This window comes from Ictidomys tridecemlineatus, chromosome 4, assembly GCF_052094955.1.
Source record: "Ictidomys tridecemlineatus isolate mIctTri1 chromosome 4, mIctTri1.hap1, whole genome shotgun sequence".
NCBI lineage: Eukaryota > Metazoa > Chordata > Mammalia > Rodentia > Sciuridae > Ictidomys > Ictidomys tridecemlineatus.
In genome coordinates this window covers 131,382,132-131,404,545 of record NC_135480.1, presented here as the reverse complement: position 1 = coordinate 131,404,545, position 22,414 = coordinate 131,382,132, and the positions used below count along the sequence as shown (strand labels likewise).

At 43.2% G+C, this 22,414-nt stretch overlaps 1 protein-coding gene across 10 annotated transcripts in view; it reads right to left on the bottom strand.

Annotated features, from left to right (window-relative positions):
- Window positions 1-659: 659 nt before the first annotated feature.
- LOC101970276 (TLE family member 1, transcriptional corepressor) overlaps window positions 660-22,414 on the bottom strand; it is a 91,166-nt gene continuing 69,411 nt past the window's right edge. For all 10 annotated transcript variants that reach the window (XM_078047433.1, XM_021733132.2, XM_021733134.2 and 7 more), the window contains 6 exons: window positions 9,689-9,938; window positions 7,662-7,909; window positions 4,445-4,592; window positions 2,791-2,941; window positions 1,429-1,505; window positions 660-1,283 (listed from right to left, as the gene is read on the bottom strand). In XM_078047433.1, the coding sequence (XP_077903559.1) occupies window positions 1,176-1,283; window positions 1,429-1,505; window positions 2,791-2,941; window positions 4,445-4,592; window positions 7,662-7,909; window positions 9,689-9,938 (982 nt within the window). In that variant the 3' untranslated portion in view covers window positions 660-1,175. The remainder of the gene's footprint in view (window positions 1,284-1,428; window positions 1,506-2,790; window positions 2,942-4,444; window positions 4,593-7,661; window positions 7,910-9,688; window positions 9,939-22,414) is intronic.

Below are 22,414 nucleotides of genomic sequence, written 5' to 3'. Positions count from 1 at the left end.
CAAAGATAAAGACCAAAGAATAATGACAGATTGCAATGGCTGGAAATGCAAGGATAGCCTTAATGAGAGAGTGGGGCTGAGTGCTAGATATGGCTGGATTAAGTAAATTATATAATAGATTAAATAAGTATTAATGAAGTTGAAGCAGGTCAGCTTTCCACCTTTCTCTTATGGGGAAATGAGCTCTCTGAGCAGCATAAATTATAATATGAAACCCAAGTCACCTAACATTTTTTGAAATGTGAAGCTTATGAAGACATAAAATAGAGATTTGAAAAGATGGAACTTTCCAGAGAAAAGAGATATTCTGCCGTCCAATGAATCACCAGGAAAAAGTAGACCTTAACTTGTGACCTTGAAGCACAAGAGTTTCATAACAACAAACAAAAAAGACTCTTGAAGAGTAAGCAACTATAGTTTCCTAAATTAAACTGCCATTAATATACCTTCAGTTGCTCGCGATTCTTACTCGAGTTTCCAGAAAGTCAGAGGCGTTTGATGGGTTCTGTTTTCACGAGCAGGAGTCCACAACCAAACGCACGAAGAAAGAAACACATTTTCAAACTTCTGCTACAAATGTATGGACTCTACTTATCAAACCCACGTGGATGATCCCAAAGCTTTGATTAACAACAGTAAATAAGGAGAAGGAGAACCACTTATTGGTACTAAAGGCTTTACTGTATTAAACCAAATATATTTACAATTTATACAAATGTTTAACCTTCAACAAAAATACAAAAAAACATTTCACAAGATGCAAAACCAGGAAACAAGTTCATTGGAGACACCACTGCTCTACAAAGGACGGAACGCAAGGTGAAGTGCAAGGACAGGAAGGAAATCTCTCTCAGGCCAGGTGTGGGCGACAGATCCTCCAGCGAGACGAGAACCGGCTGCAGCTCAGGTTGGCAGATTCCGTTCCTCAGTCCTACGCCCCTTGGCCCCTCTGTCCAGGTGGTCGCGGTGCTCCATTTGGTCTAGGTAGGCGACCTTCTGTTGACGGAGTCGTTGCCTCCTCTTTGTAGACTCAAAGTAGTTTTGTGTCAAGGTTTGGAAACAGGTGTGTGTGTGTGTGTGTGTGTGTGTGTGTGTTTTAAAGTTACAACTTTTCTATTTCTACAAATTCAAAACATTTTGGCCCAATTCAACTATAAACGTTAAATCACATGTTTTCAATAGATGACTTCATAGACTGTGGCCTTCTTATCCCCTGAGCCAGTGACTATGTATTTATCATCCACAGAGATGTCACAGCTGAGCACTGACGAGGACTCTTTGGACTGGAAGAGAAAACAATGGGCAAGTGTTTAATGTGGAACTTGGGTACAAAGGGGCCCTGCTCCCCCCATGGTTCCTTCACTTCTGGTTTCACAGGTGACGCTGTTGTCGAATTGCCATTCTACTAGGTAAGGAGTTTTTACATACCTGGAATATACTGGCTCCATAGGGGGTTCGCCAAGCATTGAGGAGGTTATCTTTTCCAGTACTCACAAACCACTTACCTAGAATTAACAAAAAAACACGTAGTTTTTAACAAAATTAAAATTCCTATAATAGTGTTGGCACCTTGAACTTAATCAAACAGAGCACTGCTATTGCATGAATAATCATATCCAAAGAATTGGTCTATGACCTGAGAAGAGGTTTTAAATCTGGGCTCCCCAGTGAATTATCTGTATGATCCCAGTAGAAGAGGGGTGACAACCTCATTAGTCACTGGACACGACTTGTACGACCATATTCAACACATAGTAGCCCCTCAAATATTGAATCAGTGAAGTTGTTTCACTTTGGACAGTCTCCTCATGAATAAATGGGATTGCAAAGAATTAAATATTGAATTTAATAGGGCACAGTGGCACACTTCTATAATCCTAGTGACCTGGAAGGCCGAGGCAGGAGATTGCAAATTCAAGACCAGCCTCAACCACTCAATAAGGCCCCAAGCAACTCAGCAAAACCCTGTCTCAAAATTTAAAATAAAACAGATCTGGGGGCTGGGGATGTGCCTCAAGCGGTAGCGCTCTCGCCTGGCATGCGTGCGGCCCAGGTTTGATCCTCAGCACCACATACAAACAAAGATGTTGTGTCTGCTTAAAACAAAAAAATAAATATTAAATTTTTCTCTCTCTCTCTTTCCAAAGAAAAAAAAAACCAGATCTGGGTATGAGTCTCAGCAGTCATGAGACCCTGGGTTCAACTCCCAATACTGCCTAACACCCTGCCCCAAATGTTGAACTTTTGTAAAATGCCAATCATGTTATATAGCATATAGATTGTGCTCAATGAATGTCAGCTAACTAATCCCTTTATCCTTTCACCTATCCACCCAGAGCACAAGTACAGTCTCCACATGAACTTTTCTCCTAGCTGTAACATGGAAGAATGAAGGTATAGCTAAAAATCCCCCCTTTTTTAACCCTGGGTTCCTCATCTTGGCCAGTTCACAATGACTTCCACTGTTCCTGACCGATTCTTCTAAAGATTCCTGCCTGCCCTTCTGCATGCAGAGTGGTAACAATTGCCCCACACCCCCACTCAAAACAAGTATGTGTCCAAACCTTGTATTAGGCAATTTCATCTCCTGCTGACTTTTCTCAAATTAGCAAAACAGACTGAAACAGACATTACCATGCTTGGAGGAACATATTAAAACAATAGAATTATTGCATCCAGCTGCTCGGAGAACAACATTTTTTCCAGATAGGATCTCTAACCAGATTTTTTTTAGAAGTATTTTCCATTTAGGCCATCAATGACCTCCAGTTTCCTTTCAGTGGAACTCACCACAATAAGCAAATTTGAGGGACAGCACACAGCTCTCGTGGAGATGCAGCTGGTACTTGTCAGGCTTGTTCACATGCAGCACTTCCACGTTGCTGCTCTCCATGCCCACAGCTAGCCACTCCCCAGTTGGGCAGTATCCCAGGGAGAAGATCTGTAAGAAGCAGAACAGGGTCACTGATTATTTTGCTCAATAAACTTAGGAAGTGAAAAGGCAATCAGAAAGGCGGGTGGGGGGAGCAGGAGTAAGGACTAGAGGGGATCAGCCAAATCCAGACTGTGGGAAAGTGGACAAGGACAAGAGACCCAGCCCAGACAAACCAAGTGTCAAAAACTTTCATGGAACAGCTGGAAAACTTTGAACACTTCCCTCATACGTGATGAAATTAAGGAATTATTCTTAATAATAGTGGCATCTGTTTGTGTGTTTTAAAGCCATCCTTATCTTTTTAGAGTCACTGACGGAAATACTCAGGGATAAAATGACATCTAGAATTTACTGTGCTTGGGGTGAGGATGACAGAGTGACAAGACTGGCCATGAAATGATAACCACCAAAGCTGAAGGATAAGCATAAACAAACAGTACTCTGTATTTTCAGATACATTTGAACACTTTATATATTTGTATAAATTTGAAAATTTCCATAATCTTTTTTTAAAAAAGGAGAAGCCAAAAATAATATCCTACTTATTAGGATATAAGGAAAGGGTACCATAGGGAAGAGTATGAAAAAAAAATCAACAAAATGTTAATAGAAACATAAAATGTGTTAGGAGTCCTATTTTTCTGGGCTGCATTATTTTAATGCCAAAAAAGGGTCTGAAAGTGCCAAGTAATGATCAAAAGAACAATTCTACCAGCAGAAAGCACTTAAAATGGCAAGCACACTCTTAACCCAAAACAATTCTAAAGCCAGACACTCAAAAAACTACTTTCCACAATCCACAAAGTTGCCATTTTTATATTATTTCAAAACTCTATAAATCTAGCTGGCCATGAGTCCAGTTTTCATAGGATAAGTAATAAGATGGGCATCCACTGAGATAATGCTGCAATTTTTTTTTTTTTTTATAAAGTACTGGGGATTGAACCAGTGGGCACTTAACCACTCAGCTACATCTCTCCAGCCTTTTTTATTCGAGGACAAGGTTTTACTAAGTTGCCAGCTGGCCTTGAACTTGAGATTCTCCTTCCTCAGGTTCCTGAGTTGGCGGAATTACAGGCATGTGCCACTGTGCCTGGCCTACTACACTTTTTAAGGCTCCTTGATGCAGGGCAAATGAATGAACTTTCAGAGCTGTTGTGACTTTCCCTACCCTGAATATTCTTCCAGCTCTATTTAAATGAGAACCAAATAATCATCTCTCACTCCACATTAGATGGTAAGAATAGGAAGCACACACACACACCAGCAGAGCTGGATATAGTCTTCACTGTATGAATTCCCTAAACAAACACATCTGGAAATAAAGCAGTTCCACAGGATTTTAGAAGCCACTTGAGGAGTTCCAGGGGGTTTTTGTTTGTTTATTTGAATCAGTTCTCTCAGATTTAACCCCGATCTGTTTGTCCTACTGCCATCATCCTGGGGTGGGAAGGATGTCCCACACAGGCCACCTCAGAGATTCCAGGGCAAGCGAAAGCCAGTCGTCACCTGTGAGGTGAAGTCATGCTGCTGCAGCTGCCGCCCCTCGCGCAGGTCCCAGGACCTGACTGTGTTGTCCAAACCGCCCGTCCAGAGCTTGGTGCCATCGTTAGATATATCAATACAGCTGGCTCCGTCTGTGTGGCCCTGGAATTGCCTGATAAAACAAACCAGATTGAATAATGATTTCCTGCCAGAGCTCAAGGTAAACACTGTTGTGTTGTTAGTTTTGGACTCTCTGTATGTCATCTCGTCAGTGTCTGCTAATGTGTAAGATCAAACTAACCTTCCCCTGAGGAGGAAAGGAAACAGCACCTGCAGATTTTATTTTCTTTTTTCACAATCCAAGGGCTAAACAAATGCACTGCCATTGGAGGTTGCTACCCAGAAGTCAAATATGCTACTATGGCTTCTTTGATGAAGTCTGTCTAGAAGAGAAAACTCCTCCCAGCTCTGGAAAGTGTTTAAGTGTTAAAAGAAAACAAAGGACAAACACACAAAATCTCAAGTGTATGCCTTAAGGAAAGATTAAGGTACTGTACTTCAGTGGTGAAACTTGAATCCAGGAAAGTGGCTACCTTGTAAGCACTGGGATAGAAGTATTCTCATTCAATGAGCAAATAAACATGGCAATGCCCTTCCTCCCAGCAAACCATGAGATCACCTGTTTGCTCAACCTTGCTTTCTGAATTAAAAAGAGCCCTGTGTTAGGAAATCTGGACTCCCAGAGACAAAGGGTCATGCTGGCGTCCTGACCGCGGAGGCACAGGGCAGAGACCAAAATAATTACGGAGGCAGATTGGTGGACACTTTGGCAAGACCTTGTCTTCAAGCTGAGCACAAGGTTTTTCATGACAGGAAAATCTCATACAGCATTCAAAAAGCACCACCAAAACCAACTAGGAAAGGGATTTGCTGAGCACAAGTGGCATACAAGGCAACAGGTGGGACCTGCTATGGGGAGGTCACCAAGGCTGGTGGTCCATGATGGTGACTATCAGGGACTTGGTTCTGCATGCTGAGAGGGAGTTGGCAGAAGTGGCCAGGACAGATCACGATCCACCTTCAGAACCTGGCAAGACCTGACAAAGAAGTGCTTGGGAATTCTGACATTCAGAAGGTTTCCATGCCTTTTCTTCCTCTAGGATGCAAACCTAATTATTCCCACCGAGCTACAAATTCTTTTTTTGGGGGGATGGGGTGGGCGGGGGGGGGGTGCGGTACTGAGTATTGAATCCAGGAGCATTCTACCAGTGAGCTACATCCCCAGTCCTTTTTATTTTGAGATAGGGCCTCACTAAGTAGCTGTGGCTGACCTTGAACTTGCAATCTTCTTGCCTCCGCTTCTCAAATTGCTGGGATTACAGGTGTATGCTACTGCACCCACTCAGAGGTCCAAACTTTTAAGATGAGCTTGGAATTTGAAAGAGTATAAGGGAAGGAAAAATTACCACTGTTGCCCTGAGCCAAGACGAGAACCATTATTTCAAAAAATTTACCCTCTATAAGCTATTCTGAATGTCTACACTTGTCCCAGGACCTCTTTTCCCACATGCCCCAAATCTTTCCCCCACTGTAGCCAGGCACAGCATCCCAACCAAGCCAGTACTCCTCCAAGTCCCCCCTCCAAGTCCCCCAGGCACTGCCTTGCCTGTGTTTCTTTCCTTCAAACTGTTTTGGCAATTCAGGGATTCCCTCTTCCCTCCAGTCTGACTTCTTTTCATCTCTTCAACTCAGCAAATGTTTAATCCTTCACCCTAAATATCACTCTCTATCAACTCACAGCCCCCAATGGATGTTCCTCCATCCTACCACCCTCCAAGAGAATATCTCCACATTACTCCCAAGCTACCAGACCAAAAGGCAGAACGTGCAGGGTCACAGGCGCACAAAGATTCTTCATTGCCCTGTCACACACAGCAGTCACATGCAGTCAGTCTAAATTGAGAAAGAGATGTGTCGAGCCCTACCCTCTTACATCTAATAGGCACTGACTTCAAGAGAGCCAGCACAGAGCAGGGGTTCTGGGCACAGACAGGAGAGCAGGATGTCTGGGCTCCAATTTCAGCTCTTCCATATCTGACTGTGTGACCCATGACAAATAACTCTGTACATCAGGTTTTTCATCTACAAAATGTGGAGAATAGCAGTGCAGATGTTATGAGAACTAAATGGGCTAATATCTGAAAAGTGCTTATAATTTGAATTTGGGAGGGAGGGAGAAAAGGAGGAAGGAAAAAAAAATTTAAACCAAGTAACTGTAGCTAGGCTAAAAGGGGCTTTGGGCTCCAGCTCCACAAGTCCATTTTGCTCACTCTGCACTATGTCACAAATGTCATTAGCATGCAGAGACAAAGCTGGGCTTGGTGACACTGGGTTTCTACAAGAAGGTTTAAAGAAAGAGTGTGCTGCTTCGATGATGTCTCTGGGTCATCCCTTTTCTGTGCACACACACAACCAAAAGCATTAGAGGGGGCCAGCCTAATGAGCCACAGGCCTCAAACCACAGCATGAACAAGATGGTTTCTGAGCACAGATAAAATGTGGCAAAAAGCCAAGCACACCCGGATTTCTACCATTGATGTTTTGTTAGTGCTTTACTTTTAGAAGACTTTCCCGTAATGCTTCTATGTGAGCCCCAGCCAGGGCAGCCGAGCCACAGCAGTTGCCAGGGTGAGGAGGGCAGATTCCAGGAAGCAAGCAGAGCCCTGTTCACTCCTGAGTGGAACGACCCCTAAACGAGTCTTTTATTTACTTATTGAGAAACATGGATATTTTAAAACCATTTTGTGGATTCAATTCATGGACTCTCCTTTTTTCCTCTCTGATGTCTTTTTGTTGACTTTTTTTTTGTTTTTGGTTATCTTATCAGTTGACTTCTGTTTGCATAAACAAGGTTCTAGACAAGGCCAGAAACATCTAGAATTGAGAGCCCTTCATGCTTCTATGTAATTCATGTTATGCTATTATACCACCCCTTGGCAAAAGCTAAACTTGGCTTCTGTATGCCCACTGAAGAATAGGAACAAAAAAGGGATGAAGTCCTGGTCATCGTCCAGCACAGCACCAGGACCCAAAGTTCCCCGGAGCACCTAGCTTCACACCTGGCACACAGTAGGCTCTTCACAGATGGACTGCTGCCTGGGGGCAGCCAGAGAAGCAGAGGCGCAGAGGGGCCTTCTCCTGAGGCCATCCACTCCTCCCTGAGGAAACCGCTGGTGCTCACCTCACAAGTGTCTGGTTGTGTAGGTCCCACACGGCGATGTTGCCATCACTGCAGCATGAGAAGCAGACCTTGGAGTCAGGGCTGATGGCCAGGGCATAGCAGGCAGGGGCCGAGGATGTCAACTCTGCCTTGATGCGAGGGGTTGGAGCAGCCAGGTCCCAAATGGAAAGAGTGCTGGCTTCCCCTCCCACAATGAGAGTGCAGCCATCAGGGAGCAATTTACACGAACGGATATAATTATCTCTATTCTGTGAAATAAACATAATTCAATTGCTATGATGCATTACCAGGCAATAACAGTGCCGCGTTCGTTCACTAACTGCTATCATGGGTTTTGACTTCAGAGTGGCATTTCACAGACTCCCATTTCTATAGTAAATATAAGGGCCCAACTGCCACTGTCCCCTTCCAAACAAATTCATAGGCTTGCCCAGTCATGTGTGATGTCAGATCACTGTTCCTGACTCCCTGCCTCAGAAAGCCCTGAAAGTAACCAGGTGGTAAGGCAGGTCTACATGCACTGCTACACCCAGAAACCACTTTTGAATCGGGTCAATCAATCATTTACCTCTTCCCCTCTGTTTGGAGAAAAAAATGCAGACACACTGTGCATGTTCTGGTTTCCATTATTCTTAACTATATCTTTCTTAGTCAGAGGATCTTAAAAATGTAACAGCTGCTTTCTCTGATTGTAACATAGCTTGCTATCCATGTGTGAGCCCCTCAATCCAAAAGCCCAGGAAATCAGTCCAAGAAGGCATCATGTCATCAACCCAACATGTATAAAAAAGGGCCTAATATGACCCACCTCTAGAACCTCAATGGATGTGCTGTCCCTCCAACTCGAATCCCAATGGATATGCTTAAAAGTGGTCTGTCTTTCAAAGATCAGAGAAACTTTAAGCACCAACTTTAAAAGAGAATAACTCCTACTACTACAGAGTATGTTGAAGTGTAAGTTTCATTAAAGGAGGTCTTTGTCTTAAAAATTTTCTTGTTATATTATAATTACACATACTAGTGGAATTCAGTGCGATATATATGTACACGCATGTGACATCATTTGGTCAATTTCATGCCCTGAAATTAACCTAAATGTTCCCACTCCTCCTCCCTCCACAGGAGATATTTTTACATTGTTTGATTTAAAAAATACAGTAATAACTACCCCAAGTCTGTGTATCTCCAAAACACTGCCACTCTGCTTTTTGGAAACACTGGCTCTGGAATGCTTACACTCTTCCAGTCAGGTAGGGAGTGGGTAAACTGAGCCATCTGAGATGGTGGAAGGCAGGTTGACATCATCCTGGATGGGCAAAGCAGGGCAGCCTAGTTGACAGTGTGCGTAAGGGCAATGGTATAAAAATAAGGTCTGTAAATCCTAGGGTGACACTTTAGAGACCAGAATATGTCCTAGAGTGTCTATGTCCCAGAAAAATGCAAACTGGCATCCTCAGACGCTGGCTTATGTGCCCTGTAAAAATGTTCCTATTGCTCCTGTTTGACTGACACCCTGATCCCCTGCAGTGTCTCCCTCAGCCCTTTCCCGAACTTAAGGGAGTGAAACCAAACCAGCTCTCCAGCTCTCCCTAACAACACAGACCCTGTTCAGAATGGCTTTCATGCCACATTATCCAATGTTTACTATTCAATATTTATTTGAAGGCTGTAGGGAAATTAAAAGTGGAATGGATTGCAGGGATCAGAGTCCAGGCCTCACTGTGTTTTCTTGCACTCACTGGAAAACCCCCCCTTTATAATACACAGCTACACAAGGACAGCTTTCTGCAAACCACTGTAAAATATTTTAAAAAAGAAATCCATCAACACTGGGCTCTAACCACAGCAACAGCAACAAATGAAACCTTCACTTTTAAGGGAGGGGTGGGGGGTTATGCAGCTAACACAGGAAACAGAAGGGGCTTCCATTTCCTCCTAATGGGAATAAAACCCAGGCCTGGACAGCGATTTCCTTATTGAGTCTCGGGGGAGAAATTACCCTTGTGCACCAGTTCCTGCTCACTCACCAGACAGTCAAGCTGAGAGACAGGGCTCTTGTTGCCAGGGTGGCTGATGTCCCAGACCTTGACACAGCCCTTGCCGCCGGTGTACACGTGCCTCGTGGGGTTGCTGATGGTCACTGCACACACCACCTCACCATGGTTAAGTGTGTTGATCTGGCGAGCGTGTCGGGGGATTCCAGGTCCAATAAGGGCATCGGGAGGAAAGGGCACAGGCTGCATCTGACCATCTGCAGTGACGTGGAAGGAGTAGGCACTTTTGGAGAGGGGAGAATTGGAGAGAAGAGAGAAAACACACTGAGCGTGAAGGAATCAGTCATGACCCCGGCTCTGCTCTAGAAGGAAGGCAACAAACAGCAAAGCTTCCCTTGGGATGGTTCCCCTTTTGAAATCAATTCCAGTTGAAGCCCTTACTGATGGAACACATCTAAAATAAATGATAGCTGGAATCTAGGACGTGCCAAAAGAAATTTCTCTTGAACTCTATTTAAAAAAAAAAAAATTGAAGACTAAAAAACTGTGTTTACCCATTCTATAAAGCATTCTGTCAAATTACATTATAAAACAATGTGCTTCCAAATTAGCATAAAACATCCCCTCCCATGTATCTCATATAATTGTATGATTTCTTAGTATGATTTAAAATGATCATTTTCAGGGTTTAAAACGAAGCCCTTAAGAACTCATAACTACACAGTAAAGTCGTGTATTTCAATGCTAATGAACAACAACAACAACAAAACAACTTTTAAAACACACTCATTTAAAGCTGAGGCTCAAACTATTTCTAAATAACCAAAAAGAGATTCTCTTACATCAAGTGGCTCTGTGACGAGAGATTTACTTAAATAATTTTTTTAAAGTGGGTCTTGCTATGTTACCCAGGCTGGTCTCTAAACTGCTGGGCTCAGTGGGATCATGGCACATGCCACTGCTCCCAGTAAGACTTTTGTTTCGTTTGTTTTAAAGACTTATGTGCGATAGAGATTTTAGGTTTCCTATTTAACAATCTCCCTTGCCCACCTTCATCACTAACCCGTTTAGCCTCAGGCAGCAGAGCTCCCAGCTAAGACTGTTCTTCCCAGCTCTGCTCTGGCCAGGTAGTGCCCATATCTGGACCAATGAGGTGTGGGCAGAAGCTGCTGGGTGTCATTTCACCTGAGTTTTTCATTTGAAATACAGGTGAGAGAAGGCCATAAAGGAACTCTGTGCTTTCTGCTCAATTTTGCTGTGAACCTAAAATTACTATTCTAAAAACCAAAGTTTATCAATTTTTTAAAAGTAAAGAAAAAAGAAGTAAAGAGAGCAACAGCAACAAATGAAACCTTCACTTTTAAGGGAGTTGGTCTCTTCTCTTGTTCCTTCCCATTGCCTGAACTACAAGCAAGATGACTGGAGTTCCTGCAGCCTTTTGGGACCACAAGGTCTCTTTGAAGATGGAAATTAACTGCTAAGGGAGGGAGAACAGAAAGATAGATGCAGAGACCCTGTTAAACCATGGGGCTCTGATACCTGCCTTGGACTGCTGGTAGTGTCTTTTACAGGAAAGAGAAAGAAATAATTTCTATATTACTTAAGCTACAAGGTTGTTTTTTCCCCCATTACAAACAAATGAACTGAATCCTAGTTGCACATTTCTATTTCCATGCCAAGAGTTAAATTATTATTTAAGCTCCAAGAAAAGAAAATATTATGGACATTATAAAACATGCACAAAAACAGGAGAGAGGATGGTAGAAAAAAGAAGTGTTTTAACTCCACCTCCCAATGGATAGAATTCTGCATACCCCAGGTGAACATTACAACTTTCCTTGTCTTATCTGACGCATTACCAGGACAGCTAGAAGTTCAAACAATAAACACTAAATGGAGTATGTACAATCTCCTCCTTCTCACAACCCCACTGGTTAGGCCTAGGTCCTTTCTGGAACTTGTCATTGACACCTTTATATATGTAAACATGAGTATTAATGCAGAGCTTAAATTTTCATTATTTATTTATTTATTAAATACATGACAATAGTGGAATACATTACACTCATTAAAATTTTCATTTTAATACTAACTCAAATTCTGTCCTATAAATTAGCAGGTACAAAATTGAAAATTGATATATAAAATATCAAGTCTCCACTTGCCTAAGCTTTAAACCCACATACTTTTCCTTGGAAATAAAATGCAGGCTATTATATTCCCTTTATAAAAGCAAAATATCACATACATGGACTTTAATATTCTTCAAAAAACACAATCTTTTATATCTGTTATCTCCTGGAAAACTGGTTCCAATAACTCACTCTTGGTTTGAAAAATTAGCACATATCATGGAAACCATGTATAATATTCTGAGAAATAATTATGCATATAAAACAATATACCTCAAAGCCTGAATCACTGAATCATTACATCCTTTTTTTTTTTTGTACTGTGCATTGAACTCAGGGTGTCATGTGTACTACTCAAGCACTCTGCCATTGAGTTACATATCCAGCCCTTTTACTTTGAGACGGGGTCTCACTAGGTTACCCAGGCTGCTCTCAAACTTGCTATTCTTCTGCCTCAGCCTCCAGAGTTGCTAGGATTATAGGCGTGCACCACCATGGCAGGCTAAATCTCATGTTTTTATCCAGCAGGATTCTTTGATTGTCTTAGCAATATACAAAGTTCACATGACATTTCAATATATGAATATTACAGTTAAATGAATGGGTAGCTATTACACTTAGTATGGGAATTATATCAATCCTATTCCTACAAGAATTTTGGACTCCCGATAGCTCTAGAAGAGTGAAGTCCAGTGGCTAGCTCTATGACCAGATATCAGGCACCATGACCAGGGTACAAAAGTGACAAACTTTCTAGGTGATGCTGAAGAAATGACAAGTGAGATTCTACAAAATAAAACAACTGGGTTGTATATATAGCTAAGGAGGAGAAAGGAGCTTCTTCTGAAAGTCCCCTTGCTATGACAGCAATGGCACAGGTGGAGGTAGGTCCTGCTTTCTGTGCACCATCAGTTAAGGTGGGCACCAACTTCCCATCAGATGCCCCTTCAGTAATCCCAGATTTTCAGGGGAAGAAAATTTTATCTTACTTCAACTGGAACCCTGCTTATTATAGAATTGAATGTTCCAGATTAAAATAGATGCACGAAGTACAGACGGGAGATCTGTATGCTGGTCTTTGGAAGACACCCACTTCTCTCCCAGGTGTCCTCTTCTTTAAACTGCACAGGAGGTCTGCGATCATCATACTGAGGCAATTTAAAATTGATTCACAGTGCAGCGAACTGCTGCCAGAAGCTGTGAACATTTGTCTGTCCCAGGGGAAACCCATATGGATGTTAATACATCAGTCAAGGGGGGCCTCTGAGGAAGCAGGCAGCACCCGCTGTGCTGGGGAGCCGCATCGAATGAACAAACCAGAACAAAGCAAAGGGCTGATGGTCTCAAGGAGAAATCCAGCGGAAGGAAAAGAAGTGGGGTGAATCAGATGTAGGCATCACTTATTCACCTACAAAAATAACAGGAACCTCCTCAGAGACCATATTAATGGCACATTATGACAATGCTAAAGAAGTCTGAAAAGGAAACTTCTCTATTGGTTGATGAATTATAAAAAGTAAAAACAATCAAGGAAGGGAATCTATAAAGAGATAGGGGTAAGAGGAGGGTACATTTCCAAACCCCTGGAGGATGCCTGAAATCAGAGAGCACAGAACTCTATATACTTACTGTGCTTTTTTCACCTGTACATACATACCTATGGTAAAGTTTAATATTCAAAAGAGGCATATTGGGATTAATAAAATTAATAATAAAATCAAATGATTATAGCAATGCATGCCGATATACGTTATGAGAATGTGATCTTTCTCAAGATTTTTTACTTTTTGCCTTTCCACATAGAGGAAACACTTCACAGCTTTTCTTTAGTATATCTGAATTGCCAGCATTGCTACTCTTGTGCCTTGGGTCCTCTAGTAAGTCTAATAAAGGTTACCTTAACACAAGCACTGCAGTGCTATAACAATTGATCTGATAACTACGGCAGTTAGTTATCAGATAACTACGGCAGTTATCAGATCAATTGTTATAGGGCAGGTAGCATATACAGTGTGGACACACCATGCAAGGGGATGATTCACATTCCAGGCAGGATGGAGTAGCACAGTGTGAGATTTTATCACACTACTCAGAAATGCACACAATTTAAAGCTTGTGAATTATAGTGGGTGCAGAGGTGCACACCTGTAATCCCAGCAACACATGAGGCTGAGGCAGAAGGAGTCCAAGTTCAAGCCCAGAATCTTTTAGTGATACCCTGCTTTAAAACTAAAAAATAAAAAGGGCTGGGGATGTGGCTCAGTGGTACAACACCTCTGGGTTTAATCCCCAGGACTAACACACACACACAGAGTAAATTGTTTATTTCTGGACTTCTGCTTAATACTTTCAGACTGCACTTAACCATGGGTAACTGAAACCATGAGTAAGAAAACTACAGATAAGGGTGAACTATAGTATTTATAAATATCCCTCAAACCTGAATTCAGAATGAGTCCAAACACAAAAGACTACACATGGAATGACTGCATTTACACAAATTCAGACACCAGCAAAGTCATCAGTGATATTGAAGGTCAGGGTGGGGGTTACTGTTGGTGACGTGAAGGGAAACATGAAGGCTTTAGGATCCCTGATCCAGGGCTGGTTCCATGGGTGGGAGCCCTTAGTTAAAAGCAGCTGAGCTATACATACATGATACACACATCGTATCTCAATTCTTAAAATTTAGATTCGTTTATTTATTCATGACAAAGCGGAGAAAAGGCCCCTAACCTGTCAGCCATTAGATTAGGTCCACAGCCAAGTTGACAGCCTAGCCTTTGGCATTCAGTGGACCTCACATGCAGAGCTCTGGGTTCCCGAAAGCACCAACTGTGGATTTACTACCTGGAAAGCCTGCAGACTGTGTGTCCATTTCCTGATCTATAACACAGGAATAATAAAATGTAAGAGTTGCCTTATAGTAAAGTATAAAGTTATTAAAAGGATTAAAGAGATGCCATCTGTGAAACACTTAACAGCACTGGACACGTGCAGCGTCATTACTAAACCATGACTTTAACAAAAGGAAAGTGGGCTGTGTTGAATCAAGGCAAATGTGCGCCAGTGGGCAAATGTGAGCATCAGGGTGCTAAAGGGGAGGAAGATGCAGAGTGGGAATCGGGAAAGCAGATGAAGGGACAAGGAAAATCAAAAAAATTAAAGAAAATGAGCACAGGAGAGACGACACTTGGCAAAGTTATGTGAAAACTTTGAGATGAGGTTGTTTGGATAGGTGTGTGGCAAGCTGTGGGGCAGAAAGATGGAGTCCCTGGATCCTTGGCGAGGTCAGCAGCCCACTCCCAAGACAGCCTCACAACTGAGTCTGGCCCTGCTCCACCCCCTGACCCCAGCACCAGCAGGTCAGGCTCACTTCTTGTTCTGAACTCTGGTGGTGGAACTCAAGAAGAAGGGCTGGGCACGGTGTGCACACCTGCCATCCCAGCAACACAGGAGGCTGAGACAAGAGTAGCCAAAGTTCTCAGCCAGCCTGGCAATCACTTGAGACCTTGTCTCAAAAAGGGGCTGAGAGTGTACTCAGTGGCAGAGCACCCCTAGGTTCAATTCCCAGTGCCTTCCCCCGGCTGCACACACAAAAGAAAAACTCATTTAGAGCAAGGGACTTTTCATTTACTGGGCACATAGCACAGGTGAAGGGACTCAAAGGAAGGAGCCCCCTCTGGGATTCCTCGCAGCAGTGGTGAGCTGGAAAACAAGACTGAGTCTGGAGGAAGCAGGCTGTTTTTCCTGGGCAGACTGGCTCCTGTTCATAAAACAATGCTGTGTTCTGCAGCCAAAGGAAAACAGGTGTTTACAGAGTTGTCAGTTTGTTAGAAATAGATAGAAGCGCAGTGGCAGAGTCCAGTAAACAGTAATGAAGAGGCACGGACCCCAAGAGATGAGGACTGCGGCCAAGCCCCTGGTGCCTGGGGACTCGGCACTGCTGATATGAAATTTCTTGCTGTATTAACAAGTCTCAAAAATCCGATCACGTCAAAAACCTCCACTCGACCTTCAAGCTTTTTAAAGCTCATGAGGCCCTTTACAGTTTAGTGTCAACAAGTCTTACTTGATGTGACCCTAAACTTCAAGCCAGGTGAGACAGCAGGCCATTCCCATAAAATATCACATGTCACTTCCCCAAGGTGTATACAGACTGTTCCCTCCTGCCTAGAGCAACACTACCTCCCTCCTGGGTACATGTCACTTCCTCCCTCCCTCTTCCTGCCAGTACCTCCCCAGGCAGAGTGGTTATTCTCCACGGTCCTGGCTTTCCCTATGAATTTCTACTATAGCATTTATCAAACTGGACATTGCTGTCCTCCTTATTCCAGAGTTCTTCAGGAATGACTTCACCAGCACATACACAGCTGGTGCTCCAACAATGAATCAGAACACCACAAGTCACTGACTGCTACCTGGTCACTTATATACTGAGACATGAAAGAAAGGTGGCTCTGGTGAGAAAAATAAGCTAAAATGAGAAGGTAGGCAACTGTATTCTAACCATCTGGGTCATGCCAGCCAACTTCCAAGGCATATCTAGCATTCATCCCAAATGTGACTAAGAGTTGGTATCAACCTTCCCAGGGATAAGGCAGTCCCTGGAGAGAGAATGTCAACCATGATAAGACACTGAGGCAGCCATGGTTGAAGGAGAGCTAAATCTGGTAGATGCTGGATGCTCACAAAGCAAACCAGGCAGAGACAACCACAGTGCACTGGGGACTGGCTCCATTCTGGGTCTCAGCATTGGAAGCACAATTCAGACACCAGAGTCCAAGAGGTAAGGAGGCACGGCTCGGTTTAGTCATTAGAAAGATGGGGGGAAACCAGGCGTGTAAATCCTAGCAATCTGAAAGGCTGAGACAGTTCGTAAGCTTGAGGTCAACCTTGCAAACTTAGCAAGGCCCTAAGCAACTTAGTGAGAGCCTGTCTCAAAAATTTTAAAAGAGCTGGGAAAGTAGCTCAGTGGAAAAGCGCCTCTGTGATCACGCCCCAGTATCCTGCCCAAAAAAGTGGGGACCAAGTTTCATTTATTTGGACCTCATTTTCCCTATCTATACAAACGTGTCCTGACAAAACAGTCTATGAACAGGTCTGCTAAGGTGTGGAGTAAATGAAGCTACATTGGAATGTACTTCAAGAGAATTATAAAATGCAATAAATATTCAATCTTTAGTTTCTATAACAAAAAGATAGTTTATTGGCCCTCATTACTTAGAGATGGAAGAAGTGGCTCAAGAGAAGCTAACACACTTACAACCATGTAGCTACTAGGTGGCACAACCGACCTACAAGTGGAGCACCTCAACTTGAACCTGACGTCTACAGCAACACTAACTCTGATTTACCCCTCAAGAGGGATAATGTGGAGCCTGTCAGGACAGAGGCACTCACCCTACATACAAGGAACATGGCCAGGCAAGTCACCATGATCAGTGTGGTTCATTATGGAGCTCAGAGTCCAGAGACCTGGGCCCAGGAGACTTTGAGAGCTGAGGTTACCTGGTTCCTTCAGAAATTGATGAAAATTATATAATTACAAGTACAGGACTTCAAAGCATTCAGATGGGAGACTTTTTATTCTATGTGTCAGTCTGACCAGACCAGCAGAGGCCCAGATGGTTGGCAAAATACTTCCAGGTGTCTAGAAGGGTGCTCCTTGAAGAGATCAGCATTCTAGGTGGTAGAGGGTAAAAAAGACCCACGCTTTCAATGCAGGTGGGCCTCACTGGGCATCATCCAATCTGCTGAGGGCCTGAACAGAATAAAAAGTAATTTCTAAAGTAAGGGTATTGTCCCCTGGTTCTCGGCCTTCAGACTTGGAGTGAAAACGCACTGCTGGCTTTTCTGAACCTCTTGCCTGCAGATAGCAGATCATGAGATTTCTCAGTCTCCATCATCAAGTGAGCCAATTCCTCCTAATAAATTTCGGTTTAGCTATCACATTGGTTTTGTTTCTCCAAAGAACCCTGATATAATCATGCAGAGTGTAAAGAGAATTGGATTTTCAAGTCCACTAAATAAGACAGCTGTGGAATTGAGACTGGTCAACAGAGGAACCAGAAGAAAGATCAGGAACAGAAAAAAAAGCAGGTATGGGGAAAAGCTCCTGGCCACAGAGCTGTCTCCTCGGCTAGAAGCCGAGGGATGGTCTCCAGCCACTGCTGCAAAACATGTTTTCCTAACAAGCAATTTTACCCCAAAAGCAGTTATGACTTTCTTTTCCCTTTAGGCTCCAAATCCTAAAAGGTATTTTAAAGGTTTATTTAAGCACTAAACAAGTGGGTAGAAGATTTCTGAATTACATGTCTGGTATTAAAACACAGGGTGAAGGGACCTGGAACTAACCTAGAATCTGAAGCCAAGCTGTTATTAGTCTGAGTTATTACTGACCTCAAGGTGCTAGTATACGAGGCTGGGAGAGTTTGGCCCCCAGGTATCTGGAGGGAAAAAAGTAATGCTATCGGGTCAGGAAAAAAAAAAAAAAAAAGTCTACCTTAACTTTCAAATTTCCCCACCAGAGCTCAGGGGAATAAATTTCCTAAAACTAAAAATGAATTCAAGTTAAGCTGAGTGAACAATACCAATTAATTCTAGCCTTGAGGGTTTAAAAACAAAGTTTGGGTGATCTATTATAATAATCAACAGTACTTATTTCCAAAGTGCAAAAAAATATGAGTCTTCTTTCAAAAAGAATGAATCCACAGTCTCACCCCGTTCTGGACTCACCTACCACCAACTAAATGCAACTAACATTTGTTAACTGGGTATCTCTGCTCGAGGGGACAAGGAAACTTCAGGAACTTCAAATCTACCAGGACAAAGCAGATGAAAATGTACATGTGATTATAACCCAAGGTCCAAGTGTGAGTGTCTAAAGACGTCAATTACTAAGTGCTACTAGAGAGACATCATGGATGGGAAGGCATCCACAAACACTTCATGAAGAAGGAAGCAACTAAAGTGTCTTTGAAGGACTGAAAATACTCCAACAGTGCTATGGTGTGGATAAAGTCCCATATGCTAAAGGCTTGGTCACCAGACTGTGGTGCTAAGAGGAGCTGGCAGAACCTTTAGGAGATGGGACCTAGAGGAAGTAAGTTAGGTCACTAGGAGAGCGTGCCCTGGAGAGGTATTGAAACCACCATCCACTTCCTGTCCCTCTTTGCTTCCTGGACAGCATGAAGAGAGCAGCTTCACTCTTCCACACACTCCCCACCATAATGTGCTATCTCACCATAGGCCAAAGCAACTGGGTCAACCCATCATGGACGAAAAACCTCTCAAATTGTCAGTTAAAATAAATCTTTCCTCCTTTTAAGTAGATTACCTCAGGCATTTTGTTACATTAACAGAAAGCTGACTAACTCAAACAGGAAGTGAAGACTGTGAGACGGGAAGGGAGGATATAAATAAATAAACAAACAAACAATAAATAAACTCAGTGGCAGAGTGCTTACCTAATATGTGCAAGGCCCTAGGTTCAATCCCCAGAAATACAAAAATAAATAAATAAATTTAAAAATAAATAAGAAGGGAAGGTGCTTCTAGTAGAAGAGGCATTTGATTAACACAAAATAAAAGATAGAACATGAGGATAGAAAAGCAGGCTGGGGCCATATCACCAGTGGGTCCTGGAACATCACATGTCACATCACTTATTAGTCAACATTGAAAGATCTCTGCACAAAAAAGGGACCTAACTCAGGTGCAGTGGGGTACCCCTGAAATCCCAGCTCCTTGAGAAGCTAAAATGGGAAGATCACTTCAGCTTGGGAGCTCACTGGGTCCAGCCCAGACATCACTGCAAGATCGCATCTCTGATAAGACAGGATGGGATAAGATCAACAGAAATCCTATCAGATAAGTGCTTTCTTTTCTTAAACCCAGGAGTGCTCTATCACTGAGCTATATCCCTGGTCCTATTTTCAATTTTCTACTTGGAGGCAGGGTCTGAAATTGCCCAGGCTGGCCTAGAGCTTGTGATCGTCCTTCCTCAGTCTCCCGAGTCACTGGGATTACGAGAGAAAGACACCATATCTGGCTCCCGATAAGTGGTTTCTAATATCAATAAACTAACAGGGATTTGATTAGGGTGAGGAGAGAGAACACAAAACTCACCCAGGTTCTTGCTGACAAAAGTGGTTAGGAGAAACATATGGGGTGTTAACAAAGGCTAAGACTGGGTAAAAAATAAATGAATTAAGTAAGGATCTAAGGCTGAAGCTTAGGCCTGAATGTCAGAGAGAAGGGGACAATGCCTTAATAAAGAGCCGTTGGGAAACATTGGTGTGAGTATGAGGGATGGAAAACAACCAGGGTGGTTGGGAAGCTCTACTGAGATCTCAGGTCATTTCTACACCAGAAGCCAGTGTGGAGCAGGGTGAGGCTAAAGGGCCTTTGCATCAACTGGTGCCTCCCTGCAGAGGTTCACTCCTTGCCCCTACTAGGTGCATGGAGCTCTGGATACAATTCTGCAGAGAATTCCTCTTCAGTGGGATCAGCCCCTCTACCCACTACCTTACACTTCCATTCAACAGTGCCCCTCTGCCATGATTCTTACATACACTACGGTTCTATATTAGTTTTTGAGATTATTTGATTAATGCCATCCCCCTGAATATGCCACTCCCAAATATGCCACTTTGACATGGTACTTTGAGCTGAAGGCAAGAAAGCAAAGGGAGATACAGGAAAGACCTTCTAACCTCCCCTTCTGCATAAAAATGGGTCCCTCCCAGGCATAGTGGTGGACATCTGTGCACCAGCTATTTGAGAGGCTGAGACAGAAGTATTGCAAATACAAGGCCAGTCTCAGCAACTTGTCTCAAAAACCCTGTCTCAAAAAATAAAAAGGTGGGGCTGGGGTAGTGGCTTAGTGGTAGAGTGCCTGCCTAGTATGCATGAGACATTAGGTTCAATTCTCAGTACCACATACAAAAAAATAAAATAAAGGTCCATCAAGAACTAAAACAAACAAACAAAAAGGGCAAAGGATGTAGCTCAGTAGTAAAGCACCCCTGGGTTTAACTCCCAGTAGCAAAACAATTAAAAATTAAAAAACAGGTCCTAAAAGTTCTCATGATACGTCTTTTTGTCCCTTATTGCCAGTCAGGGAATGGGCGTTGAAATGGATGTGTACAAACAAACCTATCAACATAACTCTCACCTTCCCTTAGTTTTTCCAGTTTCTGTCTCAGTCACTATCCCCCAATTGACTACCTCCAGACCAAACCCCTTTCTCTTGTCATTACTTCACAAATTTATCACTCCTTTATATACAAGGTATCTGAGCTGCCTGCTTTGGTTCCCTCTTGACCTCTTTCTTTTCTTGTACAGATTCCCATAAACATGTAAAATTTTAATAAAACTTGTGTGCTTTAACCTGCCTTATGTGATTTTCATTCCTATACCCGTTAGAAACTTTAAGAAGGCAGATGAGAAATGTTTCTTCCCCTAGACACCATTCCCAGACGGTGAGCTCCTACCAGAGTCCCTTCTGCCTGTGAGAAGGTCTAAATAAAATCTGTAGAAGCATGAATGGGAGAGAGGTGATGGTCTAGAATTCAGTGGGCAGATGATGCAGGAACTTGAAATCACATCCTACACAACAGGGCTGAAGCAATGGGCAAAATCAGCCAGAAGAGAAGCCTCATGGTGAAACAGAGGTCTCCAAATATCTGAAAGGAGGATGGAAGCTGGGTGCCCGTGCATGCCTATAGCAACTCAGGCAGCAGGATTCAAAGTTCAAGGCCAGGCTCAAAACTGGAGGTGTGGCTAAGTGGTAGAACACTCCTGGGTTCAATTCCCTAAAAGCAGGAGGACAGATTAGCAGTCCATTTAAGGTATGAGGGTTAGAAAGGCAAACACAGATGGGTCAGTGTTCCAGGGAGACCCATTCTGCTCAAGGGTGAAAAGAGTTTTCACAGAGCCACAGAAAGTACACTGCTTTGGATGACAGCAGTGGATCCCTGTCCCTGGGCATGCACAGAGGCACGCAGGTCAGAGGCATGCAGTCACGTGGTAATGCCATCATAGCAGACTTGAACCACAGATGCATATTCATAATAATGAGACTTGAAGGTCCCTCCAGCCTCAACTGAACTGTCAGCCGTAACACTCTTGGAGGCACTCATCCATCTGCACGTGAATCCTTCAAGCTCTCTCCGTGCATAGCATGCAGCCCCTGCCCTCGGCCTCCCAGACCCATTCTTTCCTTCACAGGCTTCAGCTTCACGAATGTGCCTGACCCCAAGGAAGGCTTCCCCATCTTAACTTTGGTCACTTCTTGACATGTTTGTCTATCACCTACTGCTCTGCCTCCACAGCACTAGTCATAAGTTTAACTACAGTATTTACTGCTCTTTTAGTGACTACATCATCAAGCCCCAATGCCAGAGGAGCATGCCCAGGGTATGCACCACACCTGACCCCTCAGGTCATAAACAGAGTCCATGAACAGCCATCATGTCTTCCAGCTGCCCTACCCAAACATCTAATGAACTGGCATTTCCCAGAGAATTATTTACATAACCTTTAACGCCTTGTTCATACAGCCCACCCTGGGCATATTGGTTTGTCCCCATTTCTCTAAGTAGACCATACATTTGTCTGCAAA